This window comes from Gymnogyps californianus, chromosome 9, assembly GCF_018139145.2.
Source record: "Gymnogyps californianus isolate 813 chromosome 9, ASM1813914v2, whole genome shotgun sequence".
In the NCBI taxonomy this organism is placed as follows: Eukaryota; Metazoa; Chordata; class Aves; order Accipitriformes; family Cathartidae; genus Gymnogyps; species Gymnogyps californianus.
This window is the reverse complement of record NC_059479.1, coordinates 16,569,531-16,587,226: the sequence shown is the minus strand read 5'-3', so window position 1 is coordinate 16,587,226 and position 17,696 is coordinate 16,569,531. Positions and strand designations below refer to the sequence as shown.

Below are 17,696 nucleotides of genomic sequence, written 5' to 3'. Positions count from 1 at the left end.
ATGAAAAAGGTAAATACAATTTTAGGCGCTAGCACGAGACACTTCCATCGCAACTAGGAACGCACTCATCTTGAGGCAGAAGCAATAATAAGTATTATGCATCCACTTAAAACGGAATCGGGAACAGGTGCAGCAAAAAGTCCCTAACGGGCCGCAGGGAATAAAGAGCCCATTTGTCACTCGGGAGGCTGGCAGGCCCGGCTGCCGCGCCCTGCCCTACCGACGACGAGCCGCGGCCACCCCGCGAGCTCTCCGGCAGCGCTCCCCGAGGACGAGGGCGGGCAGCAGGTCAGCGCCTGGGCAGACGTACAAACGGCCCTTCCGGGCCGCAGTCCCCAGGCTCGGTTTAATAACGACCGAGCAGCGCCAGCCGACCGGAGGAACAAGCCCTGGGGTACCCAGGAGCAGGGAAGGGGGGGAGCGCGACCCAACGCCTCAGAAACCCCCTTCTCTCTGCCGCTACCCGGCTATTTATTGCCGGCGCCCCCGCGGCTGCTCCTCCCACCGCTTCCCCGGGCCTCCGCTTCCTCCTTTACACCCCCGCCCCAGCCGAGCCCGCTCTCCTCACTGCTGCTGCTGCTGTCGTCGCCGCCGCTGCCTTCCTGTCACCGTCTTTCTCCCCCCCCCCCCCGCCCCGGCAACGCTCCGCCGGCTCCACCCCTCCCCCTCCGCGACCGTTGGGAGCTTTGAATGGAACGCGGCGCGCGCGCGCACCAGCCCCGCCCCCGCGCGCGCCATGGCGGCGCCCCGGCTCAGCCCGTGACAGCAAGAGGCCGAGGCCGCCGTCTCCCGCCGCCCTCCCCCTCCCCAGCAGCGGCCCGGGCTCCGGCTTTCGCCCTCGGCGGCGCGGCGCGGGGGGAGGGGCCGCGAGGAAGCTGTCATGCAGGACCCTACCCCGGAACGCGGCGGGAGCGCCTGCCCCGCCGAGGAGAGGCGGGGGGCGGCGGCGGGGCCGGCGAGCGGCGGGGCCTCCTGGCTCCAGAGGGTCTTTGAGGAAGTGCGGGGCTCCTCCCAGCTGAGCGTGGCCCCCGCGGAGCCGCCGCCCGTCACGGTGGTGGCGGTGGAGCGGTACCTGGCCGAGGCGCCGCCGCCGCCCGCCGCCGCCGCTGCCGCCGCCGCCCCGCAGTACTGGTACGACGTGACCCTGGCGGACGGCGCGTGCCAGGAGCGGTGCTACCTGGCGCCGCGCCTCAACGGCCTGGTGCAGCGCGCGCACCTGCGCGCGGGCGCGCGCCTGCGCCTCACGCGCTGCTCCTACCTGTACGACGAGAAGCGCCTCAACTACGGCTTCCTCTGCCTGGAGGAGCTGGAGCGGGTGGGGGGCGCCGGGCCCCCCGCCGCCGCCCCGGCCCGGCCCCGCCCGCCACCCCTCCGCGGGGAGAAGAAGCGCTACCTGCCGCTGTGGAACAACGAGGATCCCTACGGAGACATGTGGGTGGCAGAGAAGCCCCAGGCGCAGGTGGACGTCGACGGTAAGCGGAGAGGAGGCGGCTTTAGAGGAAGGGGATGTAGGTGGAAACCGGCCCAGAGGCAGCCGAGCGCCCTAGGGAGGCCTGCGCTGCTGAAGCTGTCCAGAGGCGCCCGCAAAGAGGAGAGGGCGCGGTTGCTTGCGTTGCCTGTGCAGCTGGGCCGAGCTCCCTGAGCAGAAGTGACCCTCCGGTTGCGTTAGGCACCGGTACGAATGTGCTGTACGTATCGCAGTTTACGTGCTCGTGTTATTTGAGAGGGTTTTTAAGCTTTACGACACGTTGGCTGGAAATACGTAGCTGTGGTGCTTGCACCCGGTCTTCTGAGGTGTCAAAAACATCCGTTCCAGCAGTAGTCTCTTGCCTCGTCTGTGGGACTCGGTGCTCGCACCTAGAAGCTGCCACCCACGGTGCTCGCACCTAGAAGCTGCCACCCAAAATGCAGTCAGTGTTGAGGGGCTCAGGCCAGTCCACGAAGCCTGGTGAGGAGGGAGGTATAAGTGGGACTCCTGCACAAGTGTGATGCCCTTGTAGGCTAACGCATGTGTCTTTTGTAGTAGCTCTTCTGCTCATTTGACAACCCTTCTGTGTCATTTTAGATGTGTCATCACACTCTCTCTCAATTAAAAAAAACAAACAAAAACTATGCTGTGTGCAGATAGCTCAGAACAGGATTTCGTGGTGAATGGTATCAGCAAATGAGCCTTTTTAGATGTTAGAAACATTAAGAAAATACATGTGTTGTCCTGGTCTGTGCACTTTACTCCTGAAAACTGAAATGTTCAATCATGAATGCTCTTTTTTGGTCTTTTTTTCTTTTTCTTTTTTTTTTTCCCTTTAACCTTAGTCTCCAAGCTGACTTCTCTGGGTCAGCTGGAAATGACCTGGAGAAGCAGAGTTCACTTCCATCCACTTCTTGTGAGAGTCCTGCACAAATCTAGACTAAGGTACTACGGGAAACCAGAGAAAAAACTGGATATGCCTTACCAGGTAAAGAGGGATAAATACATAGGTTAACAGTCGAACGAATAACTGTAGGGTATTTGGAAATCATTATTCCCATACAGTAAGCACATAAAGTTAAGATTTATGTTGTAGCTACTTTATATTAAAAATGCTACCTTTACAAATATGCTGAGCCCTTTAGAGTAGGAAATGGTGAATTTAGTATCGTGTGTCCAAACTTTGGTGGATGTGTTTCAGTTACTATAGTTCAGTTAAGCTTTTTGTGAAGAAAAAAAAATATTTGGAGTTTTTAGTAGCTAACAGCCTAAATGTTTCTGGTCTCTATGCTTTGGAAGTTGGAGTTAGTCTGTCTTGTCAAAAAAAAAAAAAGGGGGCAAACAAATTTTAACAATTTGTATCCCCCTAATTCTCTTACCTGGTGACTTCCAGATAGATTGTTTTACTGTAAAATTCTTAATGATTTTCCTAGTATGTTTTACCTGTGATATTTTTGTGTAGAGCTTCTTGGAAATGGAGACAGGGGGTGTGGGGGGTTGGTCCCAGCCAGCAACTAAGCTGGTTGTTTGCTCTCCCTTCTTTGCCCCCTCCAGGGCGGCGGGAGAGAGAATTGGAAAGGCAAAAACAAGGAAAAACCCATGGGTTGAGATAAAGACAGTTTAATAAGGTGAAGGGGAAAAGGGAAGGGGAGGAAAAAAAGGCGATTTCCTTTGCATCACTTGTTCGCTCACCACCTCTCACCAGCAGACCAATGCCCAGCCAGTCTCTGAACAATGGGTGCTTTGGGAAATCTAGCGGCCCATTTTATATCTGAGCATGTTGTTAACGTGCCATGGAATATCCCCTAGGCCATTTCAGGTCAGCTATCTCGGCTGTGTCCCCTCCCAGCCTTTTGCCCATCCCTAGCTTACTCGCTGGGGTGGCAGAGTGAGAAACAGAGAAAGACCTTGACACCATGCAAGCGCTGTTCAGCAACGGCTAAAACATTGGTGTGTTATCAACACTATTTTAGTCACAGATCTGAAACGCGGCACCGTGCAGGCTGGTGCAAAGAAATAAACTCCATCCCAGCCAGGCCCTGTACAGGAGGACAACACTTTACAAAGAGCTCCAGTAACTCATATGAATTCTTCCGTGGGGAGAGAGAGGTATAAAATGTCTTAATGAAGGGCTGTGGTGTTCTCTTATTCCAAGTTTCCATTCCCTTTGCACATGAAGATAAGTCTGGGTCTTTTTATTGGAGGTGCTTCTCAGTAGACATTCTAGATGATACTCCTAACTTTCATGGCAGTTCATCAGTCACGTTACTGATATTAGATGTAGAATCAATTCTACAACCCAGAGCTGATTTAGCTCAAGAAGTTAGGAGACAGATTTTACATGCTTTTTGCTTTCCTTCTTTAGATACTATTGTGTATTGCATTATTATTAGATAAAAAACAATGGGATAACAAAAGATTCTATGATACAATGGTTTACTTTCAAGGATGCATGGTTCATGACTAATTAGGAGTATTAGAATGAACGAACAAGTGTTGATTTGTATAATCTCGGTATTGAACTTGGAATAAGGAAAAGAGGATTTCAGAAGCAGCAAGGGGGAAAAACACATAAGGTATTAAGAGATGTTCAAGAATGGTGATGTATTGAAGAGAGTGGATGGTGGTATGAACAAAAGCAGATGATTGTTTGAGGCTGACAGATGAATGGATAAAATGAAGCATTTTGATAGAGCTGAGATTTTTTTTCAGTGGACTGGTACCTTTTAAGACCATTATAACAGTGTTTAAAAATCTTTTTCACTGCTCAGTGATCTGCTCAGTTATGGTTCAAAGTTCTCCCAGTTTAAAACAAAATCGAGTAGAAATCTTTGTCGTGAGAAAAACTTCAATGAAAAATAGTGGTTTGCAATGCAGATTGTTTTCTGCATTTATTTTTTATTTGCTTGAAAATCAGACTTGTATCATGTTTTGATCAAGAATATTTAGCAAATGGTCTTGTAACATCTCAACTTCCAAAATATGTTTTTCCTTCATAGATATTTTGAAAAGTTATTCTAAATACAGCGTTCTCTCTGATAAAGAAGAATCTTTTCAGTATTGTTTCTTGTGCATGATATTTCCCCAACCTCCTCCAAAAACCGTAGAGTGAACCTGGTGTCGCCTACCATTACTGAGCACTGGAAAGATAAGAGTTTGGGCTGGGGTAGTTGTGGAAGAATTATTTTGTGGAAATTAGGGATTTCTTCAACTCTAGTATTCAATACAAGTTTTGGAATGTACTCTGTATCCATTTGTAATCATCAGAGAAATTGTTCACGAGTCAAGTAGCTGATGCATTATCGAAAATAAATACATACCAGAATGATGATAAATAAAAGATGAATGTATTTTGTCTCTCTTTCCTTTAGGCTTACTTTGAAGTTGCTGATGGTTCAGGCATGATGTCAATGGTTTTGTGGAATTCATTATGTCCTGAATGGTATAACAGTATGAAGGTTGGCACGGTACTACTTCTTGAGCAGTATGCTATCAAAACCAGTTACCCATTTAAAACACAGCCAACCCCAGGGGATTCACAGATGAAGAGATTTGCTACAATTGGTTAAGTATTGCAGAAACCTGTTTTGATTCAGTGAAATATAGCTGTAAAAAGGTAGCTCTTCATAGAAATAAAATAGAAAGTGATCCATTGCTGAGACTAATTGATAAGGTATATATCCTTAAATATTAGCTCTGAAAGGTGTCTTAGCATCCAAGTTCATATTGTTCCCTGTTTGTAGTTGGATCATGTCTACAAAGTTTATTGCCACAATTAGTTAAAACCTTTATTTAATAAATAAATAAAAATCTAATCCCTGATTTCAAGTATTGGGGTCATAAAGACAGGCCTCTGGTACTGAATTTTAATCTGATTCTACTTCCTGATAAATAATACAGATATCGTTTGTGCACTGCTCACACCTTCTTCCAGGTCATTGAAGCACACTGTCAGCTGATCTGACTTTAGATTTTGGTGTATATGGTCAAGGCCCAGAGTATCTGCAAAGCTCCACTGAATAAAAAGTTGCACTGATGATTGCTGTCTGTGCTGAAACAGCAGCACCGTGGGAGTGCATATATGAAGAATATTCCTTGGCTATGAGAAAGTATTCTCTTACTTGCGGTTGTTTAGTGTGACATATTCAAAGGAGCTATGCTACAGAAATACAAGTGCTGCAATATAACAATTAATAGCCTTTTCAAACTGGATTTGGTCAATATTTATTTTTTCTCCAGCTTCGCTGAACATGAGTTCTTTCCCCATTTGTGGTTTTATAATCAGAACAAAATGACAGCCAACATTCAGAAAATTCAAAAGAACTTCCTTGAAACAAGCAAATATGTGTGTTAGTGCAGGATGATGTATGTATAACTTATTAACAATGACAGTTTCCTAATGCAGTTGCTACAGTGCACAAAAATAAACAATATTTTCACTGCTAGAAGCAGTGTATTCTCTGCCTAATGTATCTTTGCCTTAAAACCAGATCTTAATGTCTGAAGTGTTTGTGATGAGTTTGCAGGAAAGAGAAATGTTTAGCCAGGAGTGGAAGTTTGTGAGGGAAGCTGATGATGATTACAAGCCAGCCCTGAAAACAATTATAATTGCCACAAAACCTTTCTATGGGAAAAGGACAAAATAAAATATGCTCTGAGGTGACTTTCTCTATGGGCAGATATCACTTCATTTTAATGGCTTCATTCACACTACACTACTGATTTCTGCAAGCGTCACTGGGGTAGAAATGTTAACAAAGAGATCAAAATAGAAAATTAGGCCAATGGGCTGTAAATGGTAATAGATGTGTAATGGAAGAATTGAAAGTCAGTCTATAGTAAAGTGCCGTGGTATATTTTCAGACCACGGATAAACTGTAGAAATTACTGATCTTCAGTTTGTATTAATGTATGTACAGTATCTTATTTCTTTTCTCAGCACAAAGCTCAGAATTTTGTCTTACTATGAACTTACAAAGCACATAATACCATGCATTGATGGATCTTATGCCCATATATCCTGCAAGAAGAGAGTCTAAAGAGAAAAGAATATCCAGAAAAATTTCTAGAGCAGTTATAAAATCAATTTTATGCAACTCCTTGTGCATTGTTGGTTTTTCTTGTTCAGATGAAGTGAAATTTAATGCCTCACTAATTACTCCGTTAATATAAATACCTCTGTATATGTCCAATATGGGGCAATATTTCAGTTTTTTTTAAGCATGCACAATGAGCACTCCAAAAGTTCTTCAGCTAGCTAGTTAAAGCAGTCAATTACACTGAACTGCTTAAGTAACAATTACTTTTTTCATCATCTATTTCCAATTTGTAATTCCATCAAATCCCAGCTTTCCAGTGTTTCCTTACAACCATTCACCTGTAAATGTTGTAAAATATATCTGGAGGGTTAACAAGGCCACAAGGGAAAGGGCTTTCCAGATTAAGAGTTCTTGCAAGACGGTATGCTTCTGGCATGTTCCTAGATTTCTGAGAAGCGAGTTCTGCATTGCTTGCTCCTCTTTGCAGCTGAAGCATTGTATGACATGCTGAGAGGTGCTGTTTCAGGACCTAAAACCTTTAGAGCTTAAATAGTTAGTACCAACAGCTTGAATTCCACTGCTAGGCAATGTGTGCATTTCACGGATGGCTGAATTTATGTGGTACTGACGAAAACTGCTGTTTCAAGTAGCCTGGACTGACCTTAGCTTCTGAATCGTCCCAGGGTGTAGTCCTGACTTGAGTATATGACTTTCATCTAATCTCAAAATGACGAAACAATTGATAAATAGTTTTGATGCGTGGGCAAGTTTTGTTTTCTGGAATTTTCTCTGAGACACTGTCCTAAAACACCATATGCAAAACCATGATTGTCCTCCAAATACATTTCTAGGAAGCAGCAGCCAAAAGAAAATTCTTAAGTAGAGGGTCTGATTTCAAGTGTAACACCTTCCTAATGTTGCACCTCTAGGGTGAGGGGCCGGATATAATTATATAAACAATTGTATACATTATTTATACCTATTTAATTACTTTTCTGGGTGCATTATTTGAATAATCCCTTACACAAACCCAAGCATTTTGTAGAAACTTCATCAGAATCTGTGTTTTTCATACCAGCAAGATTTGCCGTGTTATGAGAGAGACAATAGAGTACCACCTTGTGTATTCTAGATGCTGAAGCCATTCCTCCTGTATTTTTTATCTGGTTGCAGAACCCCTCGCTTGCCCCAGTGCTCCACCATGTTTGTTATTCAGCATCTAAACAGTCTGCTTAATAAATTAAATTTTTCAGGTGCTATAGAATAGACATGAGAAGACCTTTTGTTTTCCTCCATGGCCATGGCATATTTCTATTATATGAATAACTACCTGAACTGGTATCAGATGTGGAAGTTCTGATCTGCTGGTTCTGTCTTCTGTTTTACTTCATTGTCTGCAAGACAGTTTTAGATCTTGGTGACATCTGAGAATGAAGCTAGCATAAAAAGTGCTTCCTATCTAATCAGTATTGTAGTATTAGTTTCTGTTGCTGGTTTTTAAAATGTCTGGCTGGATCAGACTAATTGGCTCATGTAGGGAATTGGAAAGCTTAACATTTCTCAGATTATAAAATTGTATTGTTGAATTCCTTACTTTATTTTGATGAAAACATAAAGTCAGAGGAATTGATTAATAATTTCACAAGCAGTGAGACAAAGTTGGAATACTTCATTTAAGAAACTACCCTGGTTTTTTTGTCGTTTTTTTTAAAGGTTTTTGGTTTTTTTTTTAATTCATGCCTTAAATGTTACTGACTTTTTTTTTCTTTGTCAGAAATCAGCCTTAATGTTCGAGACCCTCCTACTAAAATAAGTATTATTCCAGAAGAAATGGTTAAGCCAGAGTGGGGATTACCTGAAGTTAAATATCGGTTTATCACAAGGTAAAATAGAATTTTTTTGGTTGTCAAGCTGGAACTTAAATTTCACTATATTAAACTGAATGTTAATTGAAAATGTTTTTTGAAAAGTTTCTGAGAAGGCTTTATGTTTTGTTATTAACAAATACCCACATGTTTGTTCTGTTTTGATTTTAGGTCAGAACTGGATGACTTACCAAACAATCATTCCTGTGATGTTATTGGTCTTGTGACATTTGTAGGAAGGGCTGAACGAGCAAGAAAGAGAGGTTTTTCTATAAATATGACTTTCCGAATTTATCAAACAATTTTTAACTTTCTGAATAAATGCTTATACATTTTTCTTAATATTTGTTTATATAGAACATGGTGAAGACTTCTGGCTCTATCGTTGGGCACATGCCATTGATGGGACCTCAGACCAACCATTCATACTGGAATTATTTGCAACTTCTCAGCCAGATGTGTTTGAGCATATTCACCCAAGTATTCATCTCTCTATAATACTTATTAATAATTATTTATTGTGTTTTTGTAGTTGGTTGCTAATGTCAAATTCTGAGTATAACTGCCACTGAATAAAAAATTGCCATGGTTTATCTCCTCAAACAGAAAATAGCTGATCAGAAAATAAAATCTAAAAATGAAAAAAATTAGTTTAAGTATTTGAAACCCCTATCATATTGCAATCTGCCTTTTCACATTGCAATCTGCTAGTTAGTCTAAACAAATAGATGGGCAGCTGGGCCTGGGGCTTGTCTAATCTCATTAATTTCAAACAGAAACTTAAGTGAAGCACCTGGGGCAACATCTCTTGCATCAGAGGCAAATAAAGGTGGCAGCTGGTCAAGTCTATTACTCCTTTTGTCCTGTAAATAAGGGGTTTTTTTTTATAGACAGGAATAATTTAAGAGGATTGGAGGAAGGGAGAGGTGAAAGTGGAAAAGCTTCATTTCTTTGAATAAATATTTTTTGGCCAAACAGCAGTCATCACCCAGCTGTGTTATTGCATGTGAGCTAAGAATGATAAATTTCAAATTGGGGAATCCTTAATTAAGGATTTTAAAAGAGCTTTAAATATTTCTTCTTGCCTTCTTTCTCTTCTCCTCCAAGCACTCATCCTTCCATTAACACTGGTTGGTGTCACGTGCATTTTTTATATCATGATGCAGGACCAGCTGCACAACCCTGTTAAGATTATGGCTGCATTCATCTTGAGTGTTCTGGGGAAATGGCAAAGTATGACATTCCAGTATTTAACTGAGATATTAAGAAAAGAGTGAGTTTGTACTCTAGAAGTTTTGCAGTGGCATGTCATGGTTTCTTGTGCTTCCCATGATTTTATGCTTGTTATCCTTAAGAAACACAGCAATCTAATATCCGTATTTTTACTATTTGTTTCATTGATATCCTACCTGATGAAGTATCTCATGTTTTAGTCCTAATATGTATGCTGAAATTTTCTTGCACAATTATTAAATTGCAAATTTAATTCCATCTCCATATTATAATTTATAACAGAGGCTCAGTACATGCTGAAGCCTTTGTAGGGTCAAGAACTAAAATGTCTTGTTTACAGCACTTAATAAAATTAATCCAGTGTGTGTCAGTCTTGACATTCTAAAATGAATGAAATATCAGGAAAAAACTGAAGGGTTTTTTTTTTCTCCAGTGACATATTTGGTGTGTACACAGATGAGAGTGGTACGGGACCTCACTGAGAATCCTTCCAGCACAATTTACCTTACGACTTCAAATGAAAGTCAAATATTCATTACAGGTAACTTAAACTAGTTTTAGTTTTATGTAATTCTCATTTATTTGGAAAGGGTATTTTCGTTTTACAACAAAATAATCAGTGCATAGTATTAGTTTCCCTGTCAGAAGTGACTTTGAGTTAATAATGAAATATCATTGCAAAAAGAAAAAGGCAAATTGCATTCTTGTGAGGCACTAATGGGTGTATCTTATGAAAAGTACCTAAGTATTATTAGGTTAAGTCGTATGTTTACTAATTCTTTCAGACTGTTTTAATCCTTTGATAGTGTAGCAATGCAGATTACCACTTTCTTAAAAACATTAAAAATCACTTGCAGCTTTTCTGGCTTACAGATTTCCTTATTACAAAAAAAAAGAAAAAAAAAAAGGATATAGTTGTCCTAAATTTATCTTAGCTAATCTTTTTCACCAGATACTTGGAGAGCTATTACGTATCATCTTCCCCAATGTGCAGGGCCTTATGCAGACCACCTGGTCTGGGAAGGGATGTGGTGCTGGGCCGCACTGAAGGAGCATTCCTTCTAGATGGTCTTGTTTGAATGCTCCCATCTGCAGTTACAATACTCTTCATGGTCCTGTGATACTGTACACTAGATACCACCAGTCAGCATGTCACAGGCAGGACCAGGCACAGCTGTTTGTAGTATATTTGCTCTTGAATCAGGAGGCAGATTATAGCAGTGTTGCAGGCAAGTGCTGTACTGGCCTAATTGCAAGGGAGTATAAGATGCGATAGGTGTATCTTTCCTGTGTTTATTTGTCCAGCTCTTGTCTTCAGTGTTCCTAACATATCAGTTACCCAGTCTGAATCTTTCTGCTGACAAGTAGGAACAGAAAAAAATAGGTGCTAAAAAAAGTACCTGAACATAGTCGGTTCTATACACATGGTCTTTCCTGACAAGCTGGGTAGGGTGTTTTGTGCTTAATTGGACTAGCAAAGCAAGCTAGTCTTTTTGTTAATAGGTTTCTAATGATTTAATTTACTCCTAAATGAAGGGTTTGAGAGGTTATTTTTTTCCTTTGCTTTCCTTCAGTACATTTTGTGCTTAATTTTCTAATTAAATACTTAAGCTTTCCCCCACCCTAGCTTTAGTTCATTTTATGTCTGTTTGGGTCCTAAATGAGACCTACAGCTGGAGACTGCAAAGCATTGGATAAGATCTGTTTCAGTTCACAGGTTAGATGTAGACCTGATCAGATTACAATTTATTTGATAAAACTGGTATTTAGTCCGTATCTTGGTTTTAAAGCAGCCAACAATGGATACAACATACCTTGCCAATTACCTGTCAGTAACAATCTTTGCTGAACCCTATGAAGATGATTTATCTGCTCTTTCCTGCTAATAAAACAATTATTTTATTGTTTTGATAATTTTATTGTTTTGTATGCTCCTGTGAGGAAGTTTTCTAGTAGCATTTTTGCCAGTTGTTTTATTTCTTTCTATTACTTAACATTTGTCTGACTTTCAGTGTCAAATGCAAGTGTTAGTCAAGGAATTCAAGGTACTTATTTCATAGAACACTGTTGACTAGTGGAAAGATGTCTTTTGTATTCTCTAGTCCAGTTTTTCTTAATTCATTTTTTCTACGTAGTGTTCAGGATAGTTTCAAGATGAGAACAGATGACAGTAACCTGCTTTGGTTTTGATACCTGATTATTTTTGTTTTAAAAGGGTGGCACAAGGGCCAGCCATACACCAAGGATACCAAAGTGAAAAACTTCATTCAGTGGACTAAAACACAAAGCGAAGCTGATCAAATGAAGAAAACTGTCATTGGTGGCTATTATCCTTTTCCACGACCTCCAAATAACTTTTTGAAATATTGTAAAACCAATAAAGGTATCGTACTGTCAGATATCTTTAAGATTTGTAGCCTTTTTCAGTTCAGTCTTAGTCCAAGCATTTAAAGCATCAGTTAAAAAGCAACACAGTTACTATTAGTGATTACACAAATTTGTAATGTCATTTAAGAAAAACTCCCTTTCATGACTAAATGTATCATAGGCTAAATCCTCATCCTACAGAAAGTATTGTGGCACCATTAGCTGCAGGAGAACTGTAGCAGCTTACATGAGCTACACATCTGCCCAGAAGTTTTACTCTGAATTTTCTGCTAAATCAGAATTAAAGACAGTTATACTGAAGAATACAGTGAATTAGTGAATTTCACCTGAAACAGAAATTGTGTTATCTGATAATGCATACTAAAAGATGCTTGTGAACTAAAAAGGTTTATTTTTTTCCACATGATGTGAACAACAAGATTTTAAATTCTTCAAAAATATCATTTTAAATCAATTTAATGTTTAGTAACAATTATCTTTTCTTTTGAGTCTTGTGTTCAGACATTTTGATATTGTATTTCTTTAAAACTTGTTTATGGAAATGTCTTTTTTGTAGTTGAATCGGTTTTGAAAGCCATAGGTGAAACGGGGAGAGAGATTGAAGACTTGCACTACAGAGAACACAAGCGCATTGCTGTTCAGGGAATAATTAGTGCCATAAGATACATCAGCTGTAGCAGTGCAGTTGAAGAAGCCTCAGGAGTGGAACTTGTTCAGGTACAGTGTTTGAGAATTAGTGCCATAGCACTTAAGCAGCTATGATTGTAATTAGAATGGAGAATTTTACATTTGAGTTCAGAACCTAGTTACATTGTCTCTTGATTAACTTCATTTGCTGTTTTGAGAGCAAAATTTTTGAAAGTCATAATATAGAGCTTTTTAAAAAGCAATGATTCAATGCTTTTCTCAAAGTGTTATGGCAGTTGTCTGTAAAGCTGTGTAACTGTTTAGAAGTTACTAGTTTGACTGACTGGATAACCTAATGTAAATTGGAGTGTGGGAGAGGCAACTACTGCAACATGCTCACTGTCACTTTTCTAGACAGAATTTATCTTACTTATATGATTAGAAGATAATTTCTGCTAGATATCACATGACTTTCAGAAGGTAGGGTAAATTGTTCTGTTCCTTTAAAAGTTAGTTGAAAACTTGCAGGTTTTTGAGTTGGAAGCAATAGCTTTGAGTGCTTTGAAAGTCTTAAACAATTAACTGTTGTTGCAGAAAGATACTTCTCAGTCTCTTGAAAGTTCTGCTGTGTCCAAAGAAGACAGTGTGCACAAGGGGAAAAACACCAACCTTCAAAATAAAGAAGTTAAGTCTTTTCTGGGGCCACATTGCACTCCTGGGGAGCAACATCAGCACCAAGCTCTGCTGTCAAAAAAGAGTTCAGTCAAGAGAAAGATACCACGCAGATTAAATAGAGATGCAGAACAGTAAGATTTCTTCATAAATATATAGTGGATCTTCTAAAGTGTTTACAGAAATTAATTCAGAGCCCAGGCCACAGAAAATACATAAGAAAGCTTTAAAAGCATATATAGTTTAATCTTTAAAAGGTAGTTAGGTACTTTTCGTAGCACCAGGTGATGACAATTATACTGTTCAGGCTAATGAAGGATTGATTAAAGGAGGTGTCTGGTTTGCAATGCTCTCTTCTGATTAATGTTTATGCTACTTTGTTGTTAATCTCACAGATTTGAAATAAAAGTGGTTAATACTTGAACCATATATAGTTTAGTGACATAGCCATGGAACAAGCAACAGTTACAGTGGTGTGAGGAAATAAGATTTCTTCACTGAAAATGCAGAATCAGGATCTGGTATACCTGTTCCTTAATTTCAAACATACCATAGTTTTTTGTTTCTGGTTAATGGAATGTACTGCATGTAGCTGTAACGTGCTGTCAGAAAGGCAAGTAGATGGTGGTCATGTGCTAACCTAAAGGCTCGAAATAACTTGTAGTACTATGGCTCTACTTGTGATGGGATTTCATGAAATTGTATTGCATCTAGTCAGCCATAGACAAAGGATATCAGTACGATATAAGGAAATGGAATAAGACAAAGTAAATTTGTCTGACACAACCATATTAGTTTCAAGAGTAAAATATCTGCTTGTATAAGATAGCCCTTTGTTGCACTGTTTGTGCAATATCTAATGTACCCTACTTAGTATTAAAAGCCCGGTGTATACATTGACAGATTTAATGTTGCAAAAATCTAGCCAGTCACATCTTTGTTTTTGTAGTGGATTTCTCATGCTGTAAAGGGTATGTTTTTCTTCACAACTTTTCACATCCAAAATTCATAATGTGGGAAGAGGGTGGGTATTCAGAATATTTTGAGGGAAAATGAGATGAAATATAGTTAGGATTGAATGAAAATTTAAGACTAAGAAAACCCTGGTGAATAGAAGTTCTGTCTTGGCAGTGTTACAGCAAACTTGTTAGTGGATTTCCGTTCCGTAAGAAAAATTCCAACATTTGAGTGGCTTAGGTTAGTTCTGAAGTTAGTTTCTTTCTGCCTGAAAGAAAAACATGCATGTTCTTTGCTTTGTGTATTTCCATTTAAATAAATACTGTAAAGTAATGGTGAATTTCCTACTTTAAGGGGAAGTGCATCTGTTACTGCTCTATCATCTTACCCCTATTTCACACGGTCTGCAAGAAGAAAATTTGGGTAAGTCATCTGAAGTTAATTATGTTAAATAATTGCAATGATGAAACAAAGATATTTGAAGTGAAACTTTTACAGGTCAGGAATCTGTATGGAAGTGAAATGAAAGAACAGATCAGGGTAGAGTTTAATATTTTCTATTCACTTCCTCTGCACTGATTCTAGTTTAAAAATACTGGATTATTTTATTATTTATATTATTAAACATATTTTTATATTGCTACTAGTGCTACTTAGGGAATATGTAATAACAGGGGTCCATCATGGTAAACAGAGTAATATAATGTAGTCTTTGTTTCAGAGAGATTACAGTTTAAGTAGGAAAGTCAAAGGTAGGAGGGAGGGATGCTTAATTAGCAAGCAGAGTGAACAATGTGATAGCATTAATGGATTTGCTAGCAGTGGTTGAGCTATACATCATCCTTGATGCTACAGAGGTGTAAGTGTAGTTGTCCCTGCAAAGCCACTTGGCTCCTTCCACTAACCAACACTCAGTCTTTATTGAACTGTATCGAACAGATAGGAATTTCAGATCCAGAGCCCTGAGAAGTCTGGAACCTAATGTAATAACTACAAATGGGAAATTATGAAGAAAACTGAATGAGTGGTGTTATTTGCTAGTCTGGGGTAAAAAGCTACTTTCCTTTGTGCATTTTGTTTAAGGGCCATAAATTCTTGTCATTTGTTCCAAACACAGCTTGGGTAACTTGAATGTTTGAACTCTTTGGTGTCAGTAACTTCAGATGTTTAGGTTTTTTTGGCAGCGGTAATTTGGGCTTGTGTCATGAGTACGTATACTCCTCAGTTGCCTTCTTAGTTTACTTTTAGCACCTCTTCCCTCCCCCCTAAAACAAAGAGTATGGTGCTAGGGATATAGCAACAGTAGTCATGATGGAGTTGATCATAAGTTGTTGACCATTCTGCCGGTATTACTGCCCTACAAGCATGCCTATTTTCTTGAAAAACATTTCTTGGAAGCTAATTTGCAAAAGCTTTTTCTGTGGGATAAACAAGGCTCTTTTGAGCCCACATGTCTGTTGTTTCCTCTGGTCCTCTTGGTAGATACTGCATTTTCTGGGGGAAATGGTTGCCTGGCTCCGCAGCCCGTTCATTAAAAGTGTGGCACCTGGCTTTAATGTCACATCTCTGCAGGTGGTGCGCAAGTTTGCAGGGACTTGTGGCACAAATCCATAGGAAAACCAGGAGGTTTTTGGAATGTGAGGAATCCTGTTTTCTTTCGCTTGCTGAGAAATGTTCCATTTTTTCTTGGGGGTGGAGGGTGGGAAGAATGTTTTCTCCCCATTTCTTAAAAGTGAAGCAAAAAGTTAAGGCATGTTTACTTTGTTCTCTGCTTTTCTCAATCTGCTACTCTCCTCGCTACCTGTGTGTCCACTCTATGCCATTAGTGCTAGAACCCCAACTAAAGGAGGAGAAAGTCTGTGTTGGATTATGGAAAGCTGTTTCACTCTATATAATTAAAAGGTAACTTGTGTATTTCTGTAATTAACTATGAAGTTGTGCTGAATTCTCCAAATTGCAAAAGAAAAATAGCAAGTTAGCCTGACATACCTTAAAATTGCATTGTTTTCTGTTCTGTTGCTTAGAAGTAGCAGAATGTCAGCTCTCACTGAAATATTTTAATACGTTGATGAAATAACAGCAGTAGAGATATATTTTGAAGTACATATTCTAGCTTAGATTATTTTGTGTCAAGTATTTTGTACAGTTTTTCAGCATGTGGTTGCATTTTTAAAGTTTGTTTTTAAACAGTAAAAGCTTATTTTAAGGCTCTTTATTGACAGCCTCAGTTCCTACATTTCTGAGGTAACTTATTTATCTGATTTTTAAGGGTTTCAGAAAAAACAAGGTAAGAGGAAACCGGTTAATTTAATAATATTATTGTTGATATTTATATCCTTGCTAGTAGAGACATTCAACATAAATGTACTTTTAAGCATTTAATATACCCTGAAGTAGTTTAATTGCTAGTTTATTGTGAATGGGGAAAGATCAGGAGTTTCAGAAAGGCTTATTTTTATGTGGAAGTGAAAAAAAACACAGTCGTTTTCTTAGCATTTTAATCTTTGTAAGTTTAGCACTGCAGTTACCGTGGAGTTGCTGGTGCACTACATGCTCACACTCTACACTGCTTGAAAGTAACTTGTTTGTATGCTTCTGTCCTTGCAGTTTCACTTCTAAATGTTTATGTAACTTAGACCCTTTTCTCCTTTTTCCCTCCCCTCTGATGAGAGCTAAGGGATGGGGATTCTATAATACGGGGAAATTCAGCTTGAGGTTTGCATGACTGAAAGTTTCCCAGAATTTGACATTTCCTTCAGATGCCTTTTTCACATAAATCAGAATTTTTCAGGGAGAAATTGGTAGATATCAACAATCAATTTTTGTAGACTGTCAAATTATTGTAGAAGTTTGGTTTCTCTGTTACTTGCCGTGGTAGATGCGTATACCATAATGGTGTCATGACAGTTGAGTTAAGTTGATTTCAAACCAGTCTATAAAATAAGGCTTTTACCAGTTATACCAGTGAGTGGGGTGTTTTGTTTTGTTGTTTTGAGGCACTTTAATTCCTTGCATCATTTGGGCATAGCTACGAGTTGTAACTATTTTCTTTCTTAATTTTATTTGTCATATTTAGTCCCAGTGCTTAGGAAATAGGTGTGAAGCACAAGACATGCTTATTTTCCCAATATTTTCTAAAAGTATTCATCTCCCATCTATTTTGATTAATGTTATTTTCGTTGACAATACTTTAAAGTAAAATGACTGAAAAGGTGAATACCAGTGCATCTGGAAATACTTAATAAAGGCTTTTTTGCAAGCAGGCATCTGTGAAAAGGGGAGTCTGCAGCATGCAGGCTGGGAATAGCAAATTCGGCATGGCACAAGTTCTCATAAAGCTGGCATGGGCAAAATAGGAATGTGGGAGTTTTAGTGTACAACAGCCACAGCATATTGCAGCAAATGGAAGGATTTGGGTTATATCAGGTGGCTTGCGGACATACTGGC

General features: G+C 39.8%; 1 protein-coding gene across 1 annotated transcript in view; it reads left to right on the top strand.

The window, feature by feature from the left end:
* Nucleotides 1-17,696, top strand: part of RADX (RPA1 related single stranded DNA binding protein, X-linked) — a 29,153-nt gene continuing 11,457 nt past the window's right edge. The window contains exons 1-12 of the mRNA XM_050902028.1: nt 1-9; nt 812-1,472; nt 2,314-2,456; nt 4,840-5,032; nt 8,282-8,390; nt 8,544-8,635; nt 8,730-8,852; nt 10,039-10,146; nt 11,821-11,988; nt 12,550-12,710; nt 13,215-13,426; nt 14,604-14,672. Of these exons, the coding sequence (XP_050757985.1) occupies nt 1-9; nt 812-1,472; nt 2,314-2,456; nt 4,840-5,032; nt 8,282-8,390; nt 8,544-8,635; nt 8,730-8,852; nt 10,039-10,146; nt 11,821-11,988; nt 12,550-12,710; nt 13,215-13,426; nt 14,604-14,672 (2,048 nt within the window). The remainder of the gene's footprint in view (nt 10-811; nt 1,473-2,313; nt 2,457-4,839; nt 5,033-8,281; nt 8,391-8,543; nt 8,636-8,729; nt 8,853-10,038; nt 10,147-11,820; nt 11,989-12,549; nt 12,711-13,214; nt 13,427-14,603; nt 14,673-17,696) is intronic.